The sequence below is a fragment of the Prinia subflava genome, chromosome 8 (assembly GCF_021018805.1).
Source record: "Prinia subflava isolate CZ2003 ecotype Zambia chromosome 8, Cam_Psub_1.2, whole genome shotgun sequence".
Classification (NCBI taxonomy): domain Eukaryota; kingdom Metazoa; phylum Chordata; class Aves; order Passeriformes; family Cisticolidae; genus Prinia; species Prinia subflava.
Genome location: NC_086254.1, coordinates 4,806,873 through 4,827,193, shown reverse-complemented (window position 1 = coordinate 4,827,193; position 20,321 = coordinate 4,806,873). Strand labels below are relative to the sequence as shown.

Genomic DNA, 20,321 nt, shown 5'->3' with positions numbered 1-20,321 from the left:
AAGGAGAATCTCCCAGTGCCAGGATGACACCAGTGTAGAAGTGTCTTGCACAACTCTGCACATTTGTCTTGGGGAAATTTTACATTTCCCTGCCTGCTCCATGAGGCAATCCACCCTTCAGTCTCCAAACCCCATCGTTTGCACCTGTCCAAAAGCCCATGTACCAATTATATTTCAGAAATATTTCAGAAATTATAAACTGCTTTGCAAGCTTGGTGTGTTCCTCTGGAAAAACAAAGCCACATTCACCTGATAAAGCTCTAGATTATGACTGGGGGAGAAACCACAGAGCTGACACTGGGAATTTTTATTAATGTCTGTTTTGACTGTAAAAGGGCAGCCCCAGCTCTAAGCTGAAAGTGCTTGGAAAGGTAAAACATTTTAAGGATTCTGTGAGCAGAGTTTGTGTCAGCCTTGCTGTAGAGCCCCTTTCTAAAACAAGCAAAAGCCAGACAGTTCAACAAGAGCACAACACTTCAAGAACCACAATCCCATCTTACAACTCAACAGTGACTGCTGAACAAATAACAAAGACCAGAATACCTGTAATTTACACTCCCAGAGGAAGGAAAAAATACAGCAAAAACCCACAAGCATTGAAACACATTTCTTAGGATGCATTTCGCCACTTGGCAAACTGATGCAAATCCCTTTCACACGTAGAATTAGTTAGAAAATTTCAATAAACACATTTTATTTCCGCATACTGAAGTAATTTGACTCCAAGTGAGTTTTTAAACAGGCCTTAACTGGAACAAATTTAGGGCTCTACACAATGCTTTTGGGACAGGGAGTCAACCTGTGTGGTGGCCACAGCATAAAACAAAGGGAGCAAGAACAGAGGTGCCAGTGGAGCCATCAATAAAATTATCTTAATTAGTAGGCTACTAAAAAAAAAACAAAAGGAAAATGTAAAAAAGAAAGAGTGTTGTGGCTTTGTCTGCTCACAACAAGAACAGCCAGTGCCACAACGTAAGCACAGCCTATCAAACTATCCTGCAAGAGGGGAAAGGTAGCACTGGCTTTTCAAAAGGAGCTACAGTCAGCAGAAAGAAGCCACACAAATACTGATGCCAGCAACAAATGCACTGTGAGGGGAAAAGCTTGGCAGTGCCAGAGCCAAGATGATTATTCCTGTCTTTTCTTCTTCACCTTGAATTCAAAACTTTTGAGAAAATGCAAAGAACTGGAGAGCATCCAATGCCAAAGGTCTGTACTGAACAAGCCTTTTCTCTCACTCAAGAAAACAATGAAACATTGCCTGTTTCTTTCAAAAGGTAGTTTTTCTTCCTCCAGCATTATTTAGTCCCCTTTCCACCCTCTCCAAACCCAGGTGCAGAACGAGTGCACAAGTCCCAGGCCCGAGGGTCTCCAGCCCTGCCCACAGTGGCACCACGTGGGTGATGTGCTCTCACCTCTCTCTGAATAAAGCTCAGGCTTCATTCACAGCACCCTCAGCCCTCACCCCAAAGCTTCTCTGCCTCTCTTGTTCCTCAGTTTCCACGCCAGACTAATCCCTTTGTTCCTGCCAGGTCCACCCTTACCTCAGCCCTACAGCAGCACCGCTCACCTTGAGCATTGTGTGAGCTCAAAACCACTTTATGGTGGATTTTAGCAGAGCCAGCAGCACTCCCTGCCCTCTGCATCCCCAGCCTGCTCCCTCCCAAGCTGCTCTCCCACAGCAGCTCCAGTGTGAAACCACCAGCTTCCATTACCTCACCCCAGCACCCGCAGCTCGGGCTCAACACCCGGCACAGGATCTGTCAGCAATCCCACCCCACCAGTCACTTCACACTCCACTTGGTTTTGCACTGCAGTTCATCACACTTTGGAAGGACAGAAATTCCCTAAAAATGAGTGTTTGCTGGGGGAGAGGGCTCCCTTGGTTTTGCAAGCACAGCACATCCCCAGCCAGGCTGTGGCTCCCGTCCTGGGAGCTGCCTACAGCTTCACCCACTCCCCACAGCAGCATTTTCACACTCTTCCACTTAAAAGCAAAAGTTCAGATCGGTTGCTTCAATACCCACAACAGAAAAAGCCAAAAAGTAATGAGTTAATTTAAGTGTTGCTGCAGTGAGGCTTCCCAGAAGGGAGGATTTCAGATGGGTATAGCAAGGGGACAGTGGGAAGTGGTGAGGGCTGCTCCAGCTTGGGGCAATCTGCTCACCCACCATCCACTGGCTGTGGTGTAAAAATCACAACACAACCCTGTGAACACCTGCTCAACTGCCCTGTGCTGGCTTTCTACAGAGAAAATTAAGTTCATCATGTACGTGCTGATTAATCATTGTGAAAGAAACAAAAATAAAAAAGCTCCAGCTTAGTATTTGTGACTTTCAGGGCAGCTACAGGGTGGTGGGAATTCAAACTGCATCATCTTCTGCCAAATGAAATAAATGATGGGAAACCAAAGGAAACTCACTGCTGCTTGCACAGGCAAGATCAGTGTAAAGTCCATCTGCTTGACCTCCTGGTTGATCAAAGGCTGACCAAAGCACAAAGCCAGCTGACCACACTGCCCATGGCTCTGACCACACCACAGCAGCCACAGAGAACACAAAAACCAGTCTGGAGATGGTGGCACGCCGGCTCCCACCAGCTCCAGGCTGCCCTTCCCACCCCCTCCCCTTCTGTCACAGCCAGCAGGGGCAGGAGGAATGTCCCCTGTCCCCTCCTCAGCCCTCACACACATGGGTGAGAGGGAATGGAGAAGGACACTGAGGGAAAACCAACAGCAAACTGGGAGTCAGGAGATGCACAGCATCCATCACACATAAAACACCTTCACTGGATTTCTGATCCCAGCAAACCAGGGAGGAGATGCACAGCATCCATCACACATAAAACATGTTCACTGGATTTCTGATCCCAGCAAACCAGCCAGGAGATGCACAGCATCCATCCCCATCAAACACGTTCACTGGATTTCTGATCCCAGCAAACTGGGATCAGGAGATGCACAGCATCCACCCCCATAAAACACCTTCACTGCATTTCTGATCCCAGCAAACTGGGAGGAGATGCACAGCATCCATCCCCATCAAACACCTTCACTGCATTTCTGATCCCAGAAAACTGGGATCAGGAGATGCACAGCATCCACCCCCATAAAACACCTTCACTGTGTTTCTGATCCCAGCAAACTGGGAGCCAAGAGATGCACAGGACCCATGACCCACGAATGAAATTTTTGGTAGACGATTTTAAAAAGAGTCTTGGCTCTTAAATTGGAAAAACCTATAAAATAAAAGGCAATTAACTGATGAATAAGTACAAACTACTGAATGCACTAGTGTTGCCATTTGAAGCCCAAATACAGCAGCCCTGCTCAGGAGGAAGGAAATTACGCTGCCATTTTGTAATAACACACCTTCAGCAAATGTCTTACTTCCATGAAAGATCAGATTCAGGAGCTACATTAAATAATTCTTTTCACCACAGATCAAAGTAAAACGTAGTCTTAAAAGAGTGGTTTAAATATCAGAAAGTTCAACTCTTTATCTAAGCTGTGTTAAAACATTTACAGTATTGAGTTACTCCCGTTTCCAGCCTAAGCTGGGCTGGTAAATGAAGCATGACCAGGCTTTAAGCAGGACACGTCCTGGAACACACACCAGGATTTATAACTTGCTCTACAGGTTGCCACCAATAAATCAATAATATATATACACACACAGGTGTGTTTCAGGGTGAGTTCTGGGAACTTGCTGTTTGGAAAAAAAAACAACCTCAAGCTTTTTTATTTTTATTCTAAATGAAAATGAACTCGTTGCTCGGTTTTTTAGTCAACTTCTCCCAACTTGTAACAATGCTGTCTTCTAGAACAAAAATTCCCAATTTTTCTTTGATGAAATGTGTTATTAATTTTAATTATTTTTAACCATTACAGACTGAGTCCATCCCAGCCACCACTCAATAATTCTTCAGTCTACAAATGCAATTTCCAATCTCAAAGCTGTTTCTTAACACTGAGATATAAAATATTTACCAACAAAAGCACAAATACACACTGAAAAGCAACCTAAAAATACTTTTAAAACCACATTTCAACAAAGTAATTCCTTCAGGGATGGGAAAAAATTACCATGGACTTGAACTAATCACTCGTGTTTTTCTCCCTTCTCATGTTTTTGGGCATTGCAGAAATGGGATAATGGATGAATAAACTATCCTACCGTGACAAATATGGTTTGGAAAGATGGGGCTAGGCATAACTTGGAATTTTTTGTTGTTATAAGTTTAAAAATCCTAAACCACAGGCATGTGCACTAGGGAAAACCTATAAAATATAGAATGGAAACGCTGTCCAGTGCCCCCCTTCTAGCAGGCCCAATTTCAGCTCCCCTTTTGCTGCTGGATCCAGGGCCACATTAATTAATTAATTTAAATTCTGATTTTTCCCTTCGCTGGAGGTCTTTGCTCCCTGAGCAGGAGCTGCTCAGCAGCCCCACGGAGCAGCGGGCACGGGACACACAGGAAGCTGGATGGGGAACTCGTGTTAAGAAATCAGTTGTAACAAAAACAAGATCAGAAGAAAATTACTGGCAAATGAAATTGCTGTTTGATAAACAATTTAAGCAGGAAGAGTATTTGGCAGAGGGTTTCCAGGGAACGGTCCTTGACTCCTGACTAACTTGCTTCCTCCCTTGCTCTGAGTTTGTTGACTTTCTGGGCATTGCTGTAAGGTTTAGGCACTTTCCCATGATGGCAAAAATACAGCTTTTTTTGAGAAGCTGCCTGTGAATGCAATTGGTGGATGTTTTCTGAAAAATTATAGATATAAATAGGAAACAAGAAAGCAACATTTTCTTTATTTAGGCTTTTCCTACTACTGAAAAGTCCCATTTAGGCATCTTAGTGTCCTTTCTGATCTAAGTCCCAAACATTGACTCAGTTTGGCACGACAGCACACGATGAGAAATGTATATCTGGCATTTAATGCCAATAGCAAACGTGACATATTTTGGACAATCAAAGAGAAGACCAGATTTTGAAGCCTTTCAGAGTATTTTTTTATATTTAATCTGGATGATTACAGTCCAGCATAAATAGATACCAACCCCACTTGAGGCTGAGCTGAAATCAAGAGGCAGAGGCGGTGGAATGCAGAATGCCTTTTCTAGGTGTTTCCCAACAACATATTGCAGTACTTAGTTAAGCTCATTTTCTGTGACATGAAAAGGAAAATAGCAGAATTGACTCATGAAGTAAAATTAGCTGATGTACAGTCACAAGGAGGCTGGATTGGAGTTGACAGCAGCCAGAACTGCATTTAACAAAAAACTAACATGCTTCATGCTAATAATGGTGCTGGTTCAGAGCCACAAGGATTATTCTCTGTATTTTTAACATGGACTGACTGTTTTTAAACCAACATTTCTAATAGCATACCCTAAACCTCACATCAGGAAATATTTAAAGACCTTCCAGAAGTGATGTATTATGAAAGGCATTTACAAAATAGTTTTTAAACACTGCAAATCTGGCATTTCCAATCAGGAGATGGCTCCAAGGAGGCACCAAGCCATGGACAGCCAATATGTACTTCCTCCATGATCACAACTAAGGTAGACAGGACAGCTAAAACACTTTTTTAACCAGAAAAAAAAAGCTTGGTGATAATTTACAGAGTTCCTCCACTATTCACTGTAACAAATCACCCCAGAATGAAAACAACAGATTTAGCTGCAGTGGCACTGTCAACCTCGCTATGATACACTGGCACTAAAAAGTCCTTAATTTTGGCTATCAAATACAATTTCAATTTCTTGCACTTTAGGGCAGTAAAAACAATTCTGTGAAGACTCTGTGTTTACAATCCCGCAGTAAAGAATGCAGCTGTCTCAATCAGCGCTGATTGTCTGTTAATTAGCTCAGTTTTACAAGCTGATGGAACAGATTACTTCATTCCCTCCCCACGCTCAGAAAGAAACTACAAATACAGTTATCTCCAATAGGGTAATTTTTGCTTCCCGACAGTTTGGGGAGGTAGATGATGTACCAGGGACACAAGTGATCTCATTACCAAGAAATCATTGATGTTTGTGTCTTTGCCAGGCACTCTGTCATACAGCGATTTTCAGTCCATATAGAAATGCACACACATCTCTCTCTCCTGTATGAAAACTGAAATAAAGAGCACCACTTTCTGATAAAATGGAAATACCTCCCCTCTCTTTTGCTGTGGCTGAAACTAAGTAGATGATTGATCTTCAAGATGCCTTCCAAGCCAACTGTTTCATGATTCTAAGATTATCAGAGTCCTTTAGGAACAAAAGTCAGGTCCTCATGAGCAATATTCCTATTAGGTCTTGAATCAGAAACACATTTCTGACCCCAAACCAGTACTGAATTTTGTGACCTAGAGCAGCAAACTGCGGATTTTTAGAGGAGCCTGAAGTCACTGCTGCCATTCTCCATCCCCATGTGCCTTTTCAGCAAACCACAAATAAATAACTGGATTACCTCCGAGCTACTCTCTCAGATTCATTGCCTCTAGGACCTCATCTTTTATCGAGACACTCTTGAAGAGAAGCCAGATTTTAGCTTTCATATATGCAGACAAGAGGTTGGACACCCTCATCCAAATGCCAGCAAACGCTTCTGCTGAGAAAACCAACAGAACGCTATAAAGCCCCAGGCCTGACAGTATGAAACTGATCCAAAAATGCCTTTTTGAGATGACACAACATGCTACACATTGTATCAAACGATGGAGGTTTCACTCTGAAACTGATTTTCTTTCTTGCTCAGTTTAGATCCTTCATGATTAGGAGAAGATGAAAAAAAGATGTAGCTAAGGAACATCTATTTATTTAAAAGAAAACTCATTTCTGGGTGTACATGTAGCAACGAAGCTCATGGCACAAGCAGCGAGTGAACAAATATGAAACTCCACAAAACCATGGAATTATCAGACCACCAGAGCTGGGTTTTGGAAATGTATCTGGGTGATAAAGTACAAAGGTTAATCTAAATAAAACAGTGATTTTTTTTTGTTCTACACAAAGACACCTGCTCTAACAGCAACATCCCAGAGAGCCTAAAACTTCTTAAGTATTTTGAGATTTCAGTACACAAAAAATGTGAGAGTTTAATTTTTGCATTATGGACACAGCAGAGGACTGGGAACACCTTGCAGAAAATTCTTGGATCCTCAGAACTGGGGGAAGAGAAAGCCTGAAATGCAGCAGTCACCTCAGCTTAGAGATGTAAACCTGGAGAATGAGGGAACCAAGACCAACAACCACCAGGTAATGCCTGAGCATTTTCTCAGCTTTTGTTTTTCATTTAAGTTTAGGTAAATCATATTTCTCAACCCCATAGGCAATTCTTTCATAACACCTGGCAAAAAGACATTTAGGATACAATCCTGGCTTCCCAAAGTTCTTCTGCAGACCAGAATGAAAATGGAGGGGAGGGGTGTGTTAGGTTTTGTTGGGAGGTTGGCTGGTTGTGTATTTTTCAAACCAAGGTTTTATTCTGACACTTCTTTGGTTTTGTTGTCTGTCCCATTCTGAGAGCTGCCTTACCCACCAAGAACTCAGGACACCTTGGCTTCACCCCTACACACCAAACAAAACACAAAACACCTCTGCTGAACATGCAGCATCAAGTGCTGCATTTACATCCCTGACTTTTACTGCCACTCCAAGGCTTCCTTGGCTCTCACGTGCCAGGGCACAGACAGCTCCAGCCCTGGGAAGTTTCAGCAGAGTTCCTCTTGAACCGCTGCCATCCCCTCGGCTGCCCGGCGTTGCGACAGCCCGGTTCCATCCCATCCCTTCCCACACGGGAGGAGGCAGAGGTGTGAGAACGCCGGGGCTTGGGGCTGCAGGGGAATCCAGCCAGGCACCCACAGGAATGTTAGATTCCTGCTAGAAAACAGCAGTTTGGGATGGGACAGCTGCTGCTGGTTGATGTGAACGAAGCACTGCTGGTGAGCCCCCAGCGCTGTTCCGCGCATCATCTCTGGGTGTATGAGGTACCTGACTGCAAATCAGTCTTGAATTTTCATGCTCCATGTGCAGCCATCCACCACCTGCAGCTGCAGAAGAAAAATCCCCAAAGCCTTTCACTCAGCAGGACACTGCTTAGGGCAGAACTGGCTCAGGTTTGCTGTGGGATGGACCCTGCCATGCTGGGAAATGTTTGGGAAGAAGCAAAGTGTGTTACCTCAGTTACTTCTCCAGGGCACCACCATTACAGAAGCTACAAGGCAAAACAACCACCTACACACACTTTCCTATTTTTGTGTAAAGCCTCACTTGATCTGCTGCTCTGTGCTCCATGCTTTGTATTTGATACATTTCTAGACAGATAGATTATGCTCTAAAAAATTCTCCGTGATAAAAGGGGAGAGGGTGAGGTTGGGAATCATGCTTTCACAGCAGTACAGTTTCTTCTGTGTCTCTGCCCAGAGAACAACAGAGCTAGCAAAAATCACCACCAGTTAGATGAGAAATGGATCCTCCTTGCCCAGCTATCCACAGGGACTGCAGCAGCCCTGCACTGCCAGCCCTGCTCCCCCATCACAACGGGCAGAGGATATTTAGAGAAATGATGCAAAATGCCTTTCCTTCTTTTGACACTCCTGCAGTGTGCCCCAATCTTGTGCTTTAATCCAGCCCTTTGTGGGTAAGGAATAAAGCTACTGCTGCATTTTCATACTGACTATGCACATCAGTCAAATAAACCAAATATACAAAGTGCTCTAAATAGTCAGCCAAAACAGAATGACAAAATCACACATTACTTCTGTCATGACATGCTCTCCTTCACCGTATGTCTAAGGTAGGCAGAATGCCACCTTCATAATGGATTCAGCCCTGGAGTAAGGCTGGACTGCCGAGGCTGGTGAACCTGAGGTAACACTCCATCACTTATTTACTGCATCTCTAAAGCATTTCAGATTCTAAGCTGAATATATATTTCACACAGTACCAAAACTTTTAAATATCCACAGGAAGATTTCATTTTTATAGGCAATAAACATTAAATCTAAAGGACTGGAACATAAAAAGTGTTTTAATACCATATAAATCACCTTTCCCTAGACAGAATAAATCTCTGAAGGTTTTAAGGACTGCAATATAAATTTTTATGGCAAATTATCTACATAGGAATTACTTGCACGAGATGCACTTTCACTTCTGCCTCTCATTTGCATAGTGCTGACAATCTTTTCAATCAAAACGTTCAATCCAATTTGGGAAGTCCAGAACACAGCGTGCAGCAATGCTAAATGCTGGGTGCTTGGTTCCTCCTCCTCCTCTTCCTCGGGAGCTTTCCAGCTGCTGCTCCCTCTGTTAAATACAGAGGCTGGCTTTGCACAGGTAACAACACCAAAATGTAAAAATCAAGGCTTGGATGAGTAGCTACATCCTTGTGCAAAGCACTTGTTGGCTTTACTAACACAGGGGCCTTCTACAAGGTGTAGCAACCAAGAGCTCATGTGCTGCAAGCAACACTCTGCTAAAGCAAAGAGTGACACAGGCTGAACTGGGAGGGTCTGAATTAGGGAGGAACAGCCCAAATCATTCCTTGGGGTGCTCAGAAGGGGCATTTTCATTGGAAAGCTGGTACAGCACTGGAGGTCATGATGGGGAACCTCATCCATGGGGAGCCCCAGTGCTGTGCCGGGATGAGGGCACAGGATGGTGACAGGTCCTCCTCAGGCAGGACACCCAGCACCACGCTGGAGATTCCTCCCATGCCATGTGCCCACAACAGCAGGATCTCTGCTCTGGCTGCCTCCAGAGGAGCCCAAACCTCAGGAGATGACACCTTCACTCAGGTTTCATGGCTCTGACTCCCAGCTAACAACAGAAGGTGAGAGGCTGGGTCTTTTCCTGGTGAAACAAGAGCTCACTCCCAAGAGCTTCTGTCCTAGCCCATTCCTCCTGACCGAGGCACAAACGTGCACGAGATGTGCAATTCCCCAGTCTCCAAAGCACCCTTCCTGAACGAACAGGCTCCCTAGAGGTGTGGTGTACCACTGTTACCAGAAATACTCGGGTTTATTCATCGTTTCATTACACCAAAAAATGTGCTGACAAGGACTCTCACAGAAACGGCCGGAATTAGTTCTTGGAAAACCTCCTGTTGCCTTGGAGTCGGGTCTGAAACGTGCTCAGGACTTCACCAAATCCTCCCCTCGGGGGAAATCAGGGTACAGGCAAAGTTAAAGCACCTGAAGAACAGCAAAGTCACATGGGAAAAGAAAAAAAAAGAAAAAAAAAAAAGAAAGTAGGAAGTTTGTAAAGAGAGCTAAGAATAGCATTGCTTTATTTCCAATGTATATTTCCCTTAGAAAATATTTTCAGGACTTCTGTCCTACCAATCAAGATAACAGAGCAGAGGAAGAAACACAAGTCGGTTCCCAGACGGTTTCCTATGCTTCAAAGGTATTTATTTAATAAGTCCCATGTATGGATAAAATGAGATCATCAGCCCAGTCAGAAGATGGTTCTCCAAATTTTTAATGAAGCCCTGCAGTGTGTGATTTACAGAGTGGTGGCTGGGGCTGCAGGAAGCAGCAGCCCCGAGTGCCAGAACACCCTGAGACTCAGAGAGGGGAGATTTCTGCTCCAGGAGGGGAGGGAAGAGACCACCGAAATGCAGGAAAGTCAGGGACTTGCAAAATAAAAAATTACAGGGTCATTTCCAAGACACAGAGTTCTGGCCAATGAAATGAGGTATTTGCTTTCTATCTGATGAAGGAGTGAAGTGACATAAAGCTTTCTTCCATATGATTTCACAAGCTTTATTACTTTCTTGAATTATCTTTGAATCTAGAGGATGGAATATTATTTTCTTTTGAAATATCAGGTTGTTGCTAGTCTTCCCACTTGTAAAATCCACAAAACCTATTAACATTTTCAGTAATTAATGCTAATACTTGAGAAAAAAGGCATTGTGTTAAGAAATGCTTTAACAAGATCAAGAAAGAAAACAAGTGCTTCTCAGACTGTACATAATTTATTTTGCTACATAATTATTTTTTTCCACAAAAAACCCAAGCAGAGACCATGTATCACTGTGTTCAGCACTCATCCTTATTATTCTCTTTTCTCTTTTTCCCCACAAGTGCAAATTTTACAATAACATTTATTTTCTTCACCACAGAAAACCAAACACACAGACCAGTTCCTCTCCAAACTTCCCTTTTGGGGGCAGGGGAAAAAAAGGAGGGGAAAAGAATTTCTGGGCTTTTCTCTGCCCATACTCCTAAACAGTTTGATAGACAGACCTTTCTTTTTAATACTTCAAATCCAGGCCTAATTTATTTAATTGGACCCCTGTGAAGATGAGTTTCAAATGCTCCAGGATCACAAATATTTCTGTTTGAGGCCCACAGTGATGCAGCTTTGCCAGGGGGATATCAGGGCTGGCTCACCTGGCTCTGCAAACAGTGCAAGGGCACTTGGATGAGTTCAGCACACAGGAGCAAGAACCAGGACTTCACTTTCAGCCAGGCTGATGAACTGAATCATACTGGAACCAAGACACACTGAACTGGAAAGTCTGACTCAAGTTGTGGCTGCTTTCCCAAACAGATCATGAAAGAATATTCAGCCCTAAACTTAGAGCAGCTCAACTATGTATTTTATAGGATATTTATCTATGAATCAGCAGATCACAGACTTGAAGGCCAGACATTCTTCCCACTCCAGCCTTTAGTCATTTGATCAGGAGAGCCAAGAGAGAACACGCTGAAGAAGTTTAGACCAGTTCTTTTCAGAGGAAAAAAAATTGAAGGGTTAAAAAAATTTAAATAAATAAGGAAATCAGCAAGCCTGAAGCTAGCAAATAGAGAAATTCCAACAGAAAGAAGCAGGGATCTGGAATGCCAAGGCAAACCACGCTTGCTGCTTTGGGGAGGGGTGGAGGGCACCTCTAAAATAACTACCTTTAAAGTAGGTTGAGCTCACTGTCAACCCCCTGGCTAAAGCACACAACCAAAAGGCAAGTAAATTCCTTGGAAAATGAGTAATTTTCAATATGAACTGAAAGTTGAACAAAGGTTGGGTACCTGGGTCAGAAGGGGCCCTTCAAGCCCACAGAATTCACAAGAACTGCAGAGCACAAGCTGCACCTGACAGATGTGGCTCTGTTCCTCCAGCCCCTCTCCTCACATAAAGTCACCACATTCCTTCACCACAGTGAGGGTTTTCCACCCAGAAAAACCTCCCAGAAGAAAAAAAAATAAATCCCACAGCCCATTGTACATCCTGCTATAATTTGGCAACAGAAGGTGGCACAGGCTGCTCAGCATTTTGGGAAGTTTCTGTCCACTAAAGTATGATTTTGGTGTTGTAAGTTAGAGTCATTTGAACCTTAAACATTGCTGAAAATTAATGCAAACCTAAGCCTGCCCACAGGCAGCCCCAGCAGATGGGAAGTGCTGAAGAAAGGCAGCACTTTGTGTGTGGATGGGGCACACACAGGGCTGGCTGTGCCCTCCACACCTCTGTGCAAAGCCTGGGCTCCAGTGGCCCCAGCAAGCACCAGAACTGCAGAGTGGGTCCCACACTGGGCAGTTTGGGCACAGGAGGCCAGGACAGACTTCAACACTGGCACCTCCCTCAGCTCCTTACCCTAAAATAATGTGGGTGTTTGTGGAAATCTGCAATCCAAGGCCTAAACCACAAGGCCTTTCTGGATGGTGCTGACAAGAGCAGAGCATCTGCTGTCAGGTTTAATGAGTTCCCTCAGAGCTACACACAAATCTCATCTGCAAAACAAATTTTTTTTCCTTCTGGGTCAGTTCTGCAGTTGACTTTTCCACAGACTTTGCCCCTAAGGAATGCCTCGGTTGCAAAGCAGGAGGAATGGAGATGCGTGGCATAAACATGAATGCGCTGTGAGAGGCCTCTGCTGCTCTCAACTTCAATCACGTTGCCCCGTGGAAAGGATGAAATTTTGAATTCCAATCCCACCTCCAAAAAAGATAAGGTTTGCAGTGCCATCAAGAGCCAGACAGGATACCCAGTGACTGGTGTGGGCAGGTCTCCTCAACCGTATGATCAAACTCCATTATTCCTCCTCTAATACATGCAGTAACTTTTCCTCAAGCAGAAGTTCTCCCACATGCAGCAGGTAACATCCTCTGGTTCTGAAGAACAACTTAAATGCCTCATCCCCTCCCTACACACCATGGAACACCCCAGACTTCAGGAAACATCACAGACCCAGCAAAAACACCCTTTCCCTGGCACAGGATGTAACAGGAGGATTAGAAGTTCTTACTAGGATTCAGGGTGTGCTGTTCAGTACCTTCAAAATACACATTATCATCTAAATAAAACCGTATTTCTGTGTGAGCAATGACACACTGTGCCCTTGGACACCCTCCAGAGCTGGGCTGGGGCTGAGTGCTCATGCAGGGCTGTGAGGAGGAGCTCCTGGCCAGGCTCAGCCCTAGATGGCACTGCTTATCACTGCTTATCACTGCTTATCACTGCTTATCACCGCCCCTGCTGGCTGTGCCGTGCCCAGGAACGCGTTCACCACACACTGATGGTGTTCCAGAGGCACACACGGACACCTCAGCACCTGCAGGGCTGCCGTGCAGCTGTCCTGGGCATGGGGACAGCCCCGCTGCAGGGACACCGTGTCACCCACACATGGCAGCGCTGCCAGCGCCCTCTGCGTGGCTGGGACTGGGGACAAGCAAAGCTCAGCCCACCCCAGCCCACTGGGGAGAGCTGCTCCTCAGGAGCAGACTCATATCTGCCTTCAGGACTTTCTAGAAAGTCCATGAATAAACTGCCAAGTTATTTCTTCAATAACCCACTGCAAAAAATTATAGTCACAAAATGTAAGAGCTCTGATGTTACAGATACCCCAACACCGCTCTGTTCTGTACAGCAGAAGCTGCCAGAGCGATATTAAATATACTTTACTCAAATACATGCCAGAATTATCCTATCTACACCACTGTGAAAAATTGAAACTAGATTTGATCACAGCTATTTTCAGAATACCCCATGACTGGCTGGTGCTTTACAGGTAACACAGTTACAGTCTCCATGCTAATCCCTCCTCCTCCCCGCTGTTCTTTTTTAAATAGTTGTTCACTTTTTTACAGAAGCAAAGGATTTTGTCATTGCAGGACAGACTCCAGGGTTCTCATTATTTTCTGCAGGAAACTCAGAAGTAGGAACAAACAAATCCTCTCCTGATGCTGCCCTGAAAGGATCAACTCCAGCTGACAGCACAGGGCTCTGCCCTTCAATTTGAAAACATCCCTTCATCCCTGGGAGTGCAGCACCAGCAGCACTGGGCACCATTTGAGGAAAAAGGGAATTTGTTGTTCCCCCATCACATGCAAAAATTGAGAAAAGGAACTTACCCGTGATGCTTTTTATAACCCTTGATGTTGTTAAACTGTCAGAGATTATTATAATTTCAGCTAGATTTGATAATAGTTTTGACACAGAAACACAGGTACTTTTTTGTTTTCGGAAGATTTGAAATGACAAATCAACCCACTGTCAGTTCGTGGTCTTGCCTCTCTACTCTGATTTATTTACTTATTCCTACTGTCAGTGAGCCAAGCACTGGGGAACAACATCTGTAAGGGTGACCCTGTAAATAGGGGGGAATTGGGAATTGCTGGAAAATAAGTCAGGAATGCTCAGTGCTCCCTTCACATGCTCATCACCCATCCTTCCCTCTGCACTTCAAAATTACCCTTTAGCAAGGATTTTGGGGTTTTTTTACCAGCAAACCAATCTGGTGAGGAAAAGGAGTTCATTACACTCTGGTTCCATACCAGGTTTAGCACCAAGGTGCTGACAGGGGACTCTGTTTTAAAGTGCCAAATTTGAGTGACAATTCTCAGTTTCAACTTGCACAAAGTCTTTTGAGATTCCCTGTCTCCAGACACCCTAAAGGTGGCCATCAGATATTTAAAACTGTCCTCAAATATGCCAGGGAAGTATCCAAAGATTGATAACTGGCACTGCTGGTTAAGAACTGAAGTTTGAGAATCACGGTGAAGTTTTAAGGAGCTGAGTTCTTCTCCATAAAACCAGAGAGTGGATTGAGTTAAAGTCCTTCCAGAGAGCAGGGTGCATTCACAACCAAGTCAATATCCCTCTTCCTCAGAAAAACTAATTAAAAGATGAATTGGCAGTACTGAGCTCTGGGGAGAGGTTTAATGATCCAACTTAAAATATCTGGTTAAAGGAGATATTCTGTTTACAGAAAGATGCCAGGGTTTCTTGGGTTTTATTTTTTTTAAGAGTCTCACACCTACATTAAAACAAAACATGATCTCCCTTCAAAATTAACACTGGAGTGACTAAGTTAGAATTTAAAGCAGGCACAGTTTTTTAAGCCTTGTTTATATGAAAGGTCATTAGACTTATCTGGGTAGATGATTGCCCAAGTGACCCCTGCCCTTACAATACCATGTAGCAACCTATCTCCAAATATAAATGGAAAGTATGAAACAATGTGGAATATATCCTACTGCTTGTATCTAAATCAAGAAATGCAGTAAAGTCAAGCAACAAAGGACAAGTTTTTCATTTGACTAGAGCACAGACAAAAAAGGGCATCTTTAAAACAAAAGAAAAAAATGGCACTAGATATACATCACCTAGCAGGAAATCCTGCCAGATAGCATCTGCTATACAAAACTGGGATTTTTCACTGCAACGACATCATTTGCATAGGTTGTCTTAAAAAAATAAGATCTTTGAAGAAAAATAATGCCATCCTACCTGGCCCAGTGCACTGCGCATTGCAGGGCAAAGAAAAAAAAAGAAAAGGATCGCTCTGACAATTAAAAAAAATAAGGTTTTTTAATCCCTAATGCTTTACATTTCAGTGTAAGAATGTGCTCAGTTTAACTCCAAAGATAAGGAGAAGTTGAGAAACCTGTTTACATTTTTGCCTTTGCACAACCCTGAGCATGAGCAGCCCAGCAATAGTAACGAAAGTAACTCGTCACAAACAGCTCGAGCCTGCCAGCAACGAAAATTAATGGGAAGGCAAGGATTTTCTTTTGATGTTGGAAAGACTCCAGTAAAAACTGGTTTGTACATGGGAACATGGTGTCAGACGAGAAGAGAATCAGCTTGTCTGACTTGTGGTTTTCTTGACAACATTCATCTTCTCTTGGCCTGATAGAGAGCAATTAGTGCTTGTCAGTTGAATCATGTGTTATTAAGATCATTCAGGCATTTTTTAATTATGATTACCTAAACAGACAGCAAAAGAAATTCTCAAGCAACTCTAACAATCCACTTCCTTTTCAGATGCTTCCAAGTCTTTTCTCCTTTAAAGTTTTAAAGTACAGTGTTGGATTTTACCTGCAAAGACCTTGGTACCTTTTCCATTTTAAATACATTTTTTAAAAAAGGCACTGTAGCCTAAAATCCGAGCACTATCACTTTACCAGATGCTCTGAGTATATGATTTTTTTTTACAGCTAAAAAGTGTATCAGTCTTCTCTAAACCCAGCAAGCTGCTCTACATGCCAAGACTTGTTTTAGAACACCTAAAACAATGCTTAATAGGTTTATAAAGATACAGCATTCCTAATACATACTTCTTTCACCATTGCAGATTTCCAATCAGGATATGAATAGTGTCAGGAATGACATCATTCTTGGGTGGTGGTTCAAACTCCTCCCCAAATAAAATGGTTCCTTATCACTGACTTGGACAGTTTTTCCTGCTGTAAAGAAAGCTAAAAGCAAGACAAGACCAGACATAAAAGTTTCTAGTTATTTAAATTCCAGATATCAGAGCAATTGGGTTTTATAGACTTTGCACAGATGAGATCAGGACAGCTCCAGTCCTAGGTCTGAGCTTAGAACACCACTTTTAGAGCAACACTACTGTGTTCTTCCCGTTGGCATTTCTCCCTTCTCTTTATCAGGGGATTTTTGAGTTCCTAAATTAACATTTCCTTTTTTTTTTCCTCCTGCTTGCTGCAAGCCTTGGCCCCCAGAACTCTTCTTGCAGCACCATCTGCTCCTGCACCAGGCCAGCCAAGGGCCTGCACAGCATCGTTTGGGAACTGGGAAATGAGGGGATAAATTCTGTGCAAACAAATATATCCTGATATCCCTGATATCCTGATATCCTGATATCCCTGTGAAGCACCCCTCACTGCTCTGGTGAGCTCTGCATTTCCTCTGCACGAGAAGCTCTGTTAAAAGGAACACACATTTCCAAACAAACAGGGTAAATATTTAGCGTGCACCTTGATTTTAATAGGCGTCAAAATCCTGCTCCTAAAATGAATGATATTCAAGTATCTATTACCAATTCCCAGGAGTACATCTAATGAAGGATCCTTGAGGATTTTTCTTTTTGGAAAGATTCTTCACATTTGTTTGCAGCAACAGCAGGAAAACAGAACAGGCACAAGATGATTCTGCCTGCATCAACACCATATTTAATATCATATTTAAGGGGGTAAAGTCTCATAGAGGGAATAGCAAATAATTTGGGAAGAAAACAGATGATAATAGCCAATTTCCTGGAGTGGAAAACAGATGGCAAGTTAATGGCACATATTCTAATAAACACCTAAAAAAATGGCAACTGGGCAGATGAAGGATGAAGGGACTACTCTGCACATGCAGAAAAAAATAATCAAACCAGAATTTTTAGGATTATTTTAATTTCATTTTGGTTCTCTTATGAGTCCTGGTTCCAGTATATTACATGTCTCATTCTTCCACTGGGGAGAATCTCACAGACTAGTTCTGAGGTACTGTGGAGAAAAAAGGAAATTACTCATTTTTGGCTCAGCCAGAGCACCCCATTATTTGCAGGTTTATGAACTATTATGGAAATATAAAGGCTGAAAAAGGTAATGCTGACCAAACCAGTTAAATCTCCAAGTGCTATTGCTGATCTCTGGGAAAGCAGATAGAAGACTAAAGTGACATCCAAGTCTGCCATCATCCTGCTTTCTGCTTGCTGGCCAAGTTTATAAAAAAATCAGCATTCTGCTTCCTAAATTAAAAATCTGAGTGAATCCTTTCGCTGCAACAGCTGATCATTATCCACAGTAACTACCATCATCAACATCAGATTGGAGATATTCAAGGCATCGTTAAATAGGTCTGAAAAAACTAGAAATGAGAAGAAACAGGAGTTTTTACCTTGGATTCAGCATCCCTTAGTAACAGGCTATTCTGAGGAACCTGATGTCCCCATTTCATTACTCAGCCTGTGCCTACCTTTAATAACTTCTCCTACTCATGGGTGATATAGTGTTTTTATTCAGGGTTTGTCTTTTGCATAGACTTGAAATATTTATATGTTTTTTTAAAAAAATCATAGGAATAGAAATTTCCTGCAAGATGCTGCTTTATGGTTTAAATAATTTAGGCCTATGATAACTACACCTAGAAACAGTGCACACATGAAAGTTACAGAATTATTTTTTTTTATTTAGGAAGAAACTACTCTTGGAATGACACCTTCTACCGAAGCCGTCAAAAATGTGTATTCAGGATACTCAAGTCACTTATTTCTATTTTCTAAATTTCTAAATTCTTTCTTTTCTAAATTTCTATTTCTAAATTCTTATTTCTAGAGCCAAGGATAACATTAAATATGAACAGCAAGACAACAATTTAGCTGCTGCAGGGAGTTTCTGGATCAAAATGTCTTGTAATTTTTGGTTGAGATCTTTCTGCTCTCTGCAAGAGGGCTGAATGACAAAGAAACACGCTCCCAACGTTTAAATCCTGTGCTTGGCAGACAAACACACACACGAGGCTCTTACTCAGAGCTGCCAAACCTATTTTGAGTCAAAACCTCAAGCTCTCTGCAATGCTGTCCAGTAACGCCACCTTTAAGCAAACTGGTTCTTAATACAGTGGTGGGGGTTGATTATAAGATAAAATTCCTCCCCCTGTCTTTTCCTGTAAATATTCACTCCCTTTGGCTACCAGTAAAACACTTGAGCAAACCAATTCTTGCTGAAACAAATTACATTGCTCAGAAATTCTTCATTTGCAAGATACAAAGAGCTGTGCCCGGTGTTACCACCCCCAATGGTAAACTCTATTCACCTTTTATTAACTAAACCCAGCTGTAACAAATACTTCAACTCCCTGCTCAAAACTATTTCTGCTCTCCAGAAAATTGCCTAATATTCACTGTCATCCCTCCATTAGGTTCTCCCAATCTTTCTTACAGAAATTACCAAAAGGATGTCAACTATACAACAACTGTGAACCCTACAGTCTATAATTCTCCAACTTTTCCTGTTCATTAGGCACTTTTCGTTAGTTGTTTAGGATGTTATTCATTCTTGTTTCCAGCCCTCCTCCTGCTGCTGCTGCAGATAATGCAGTGATGTTGATATAATCCACAAATACCATCAGTCACATCAGTTTGTGCTGCTGCCTTGCACGCTGCAGCAGAACTCTCGGGGATGCCACTCAGATTAGCCCACGGGGCTCAGGCGGTGGCCCCAGGGCAGCCACCCTGCTGCTCATTTCGGGGGTCACACAGACCCCACCTGCAGCTCCTGCCCCCTCCAGCAGCTCCCAGGGGATCCGAGCACAACTCACAGCCCAACAGAGGCAAACGCTCGCTTTGGATTATTCCAGGCACGCAAATGAATCCCTGATTTTAGCAAAACCCCGTAAGAACGCGCCCAAGTCAGAATATCTGTCATAAAGTGCACTCTAAGAACAATGAAGTTAATTGGATACCACTGATTTCTCTGGAACAAAACAGGACCTTAGAATGGAATATTTTCATTTACAAGTGAAACAAGTCACCCAGAAGCCTCGAGCTCTATTTCTATCATTTTTACTAGATTCACTTGGCAGCAATGTCTTCCCAAGGTGGCAACCAACCCCCAAAAAAGTGAGGTAAGCAGAGATAACGGAAAAAGATAAGAGACATTGTTCTCCTCTTGGTTTACACTCGCAGGAGCTGCAGCACACGCAGTTCCCTGCCTTGAAACTCCTCTGCACCACAACAGTGGAGAGAGCTGCAGTTAAGAAAATGTAATTACAAGACCACAGAGAACAAAAGAACTGACTAGAAGGCGAAATTCTTGACTCTGGTGATGTCTGTGTTTGCTGTGGGAGGCAGAGTCAGGACAGACATTGGAGAGAACTGAGGGTGAAGGAAAAGCTTCAGTGATGTTGCCATAAATGTCACCCTCATAAACATGCAAAAGTATCTCCTAATCTCATGTTGATTCAAAAATATGTTAGTTATTCAAAATTTTAAACTGTCATTTGTTACATACTGTATTATTTTAAATATTTCAGTTATTTTAAAATGAGTGTTTTGTAAGAGTCCAAAGAGATACCTCTCAATAA

At 42.9% G+C, this 20,321-nt stretch overlaps 1 protein-coding gene across 9 annotated transcripts in view; it reads right to left on the bottom strand.

The window, feature by feature from the left end:
• The window catches only part of CUX1 (cut like homeobox 1), a 270,018-nt gene that overhangs the window by 224,476 nt on the left and 25,221 nt on the right, over window positions 1-20,321 (bottom strand). For 6 of the 9 annotated variants that reach the window (XM_063402462.1, XM_063402456.1, XM_063402458.1 and 3 more), the window contains exon 1: window positions 544-636. The exons of the other annotated variants lie outside the window; for them this stretch is intronic. In XM_063402462.1, the coding sequence (XP_063258532.1) occupies window positions 544-621 (78 nt within the window). In that variant the 5' untranslated portion in view covers window positions 622-636. Of the gene's footprint in view, window positions 1-543; window positions 637-20,321 lie in introns of those variants that run through there. 9 annotated transcript variants of the gene reach the window in all.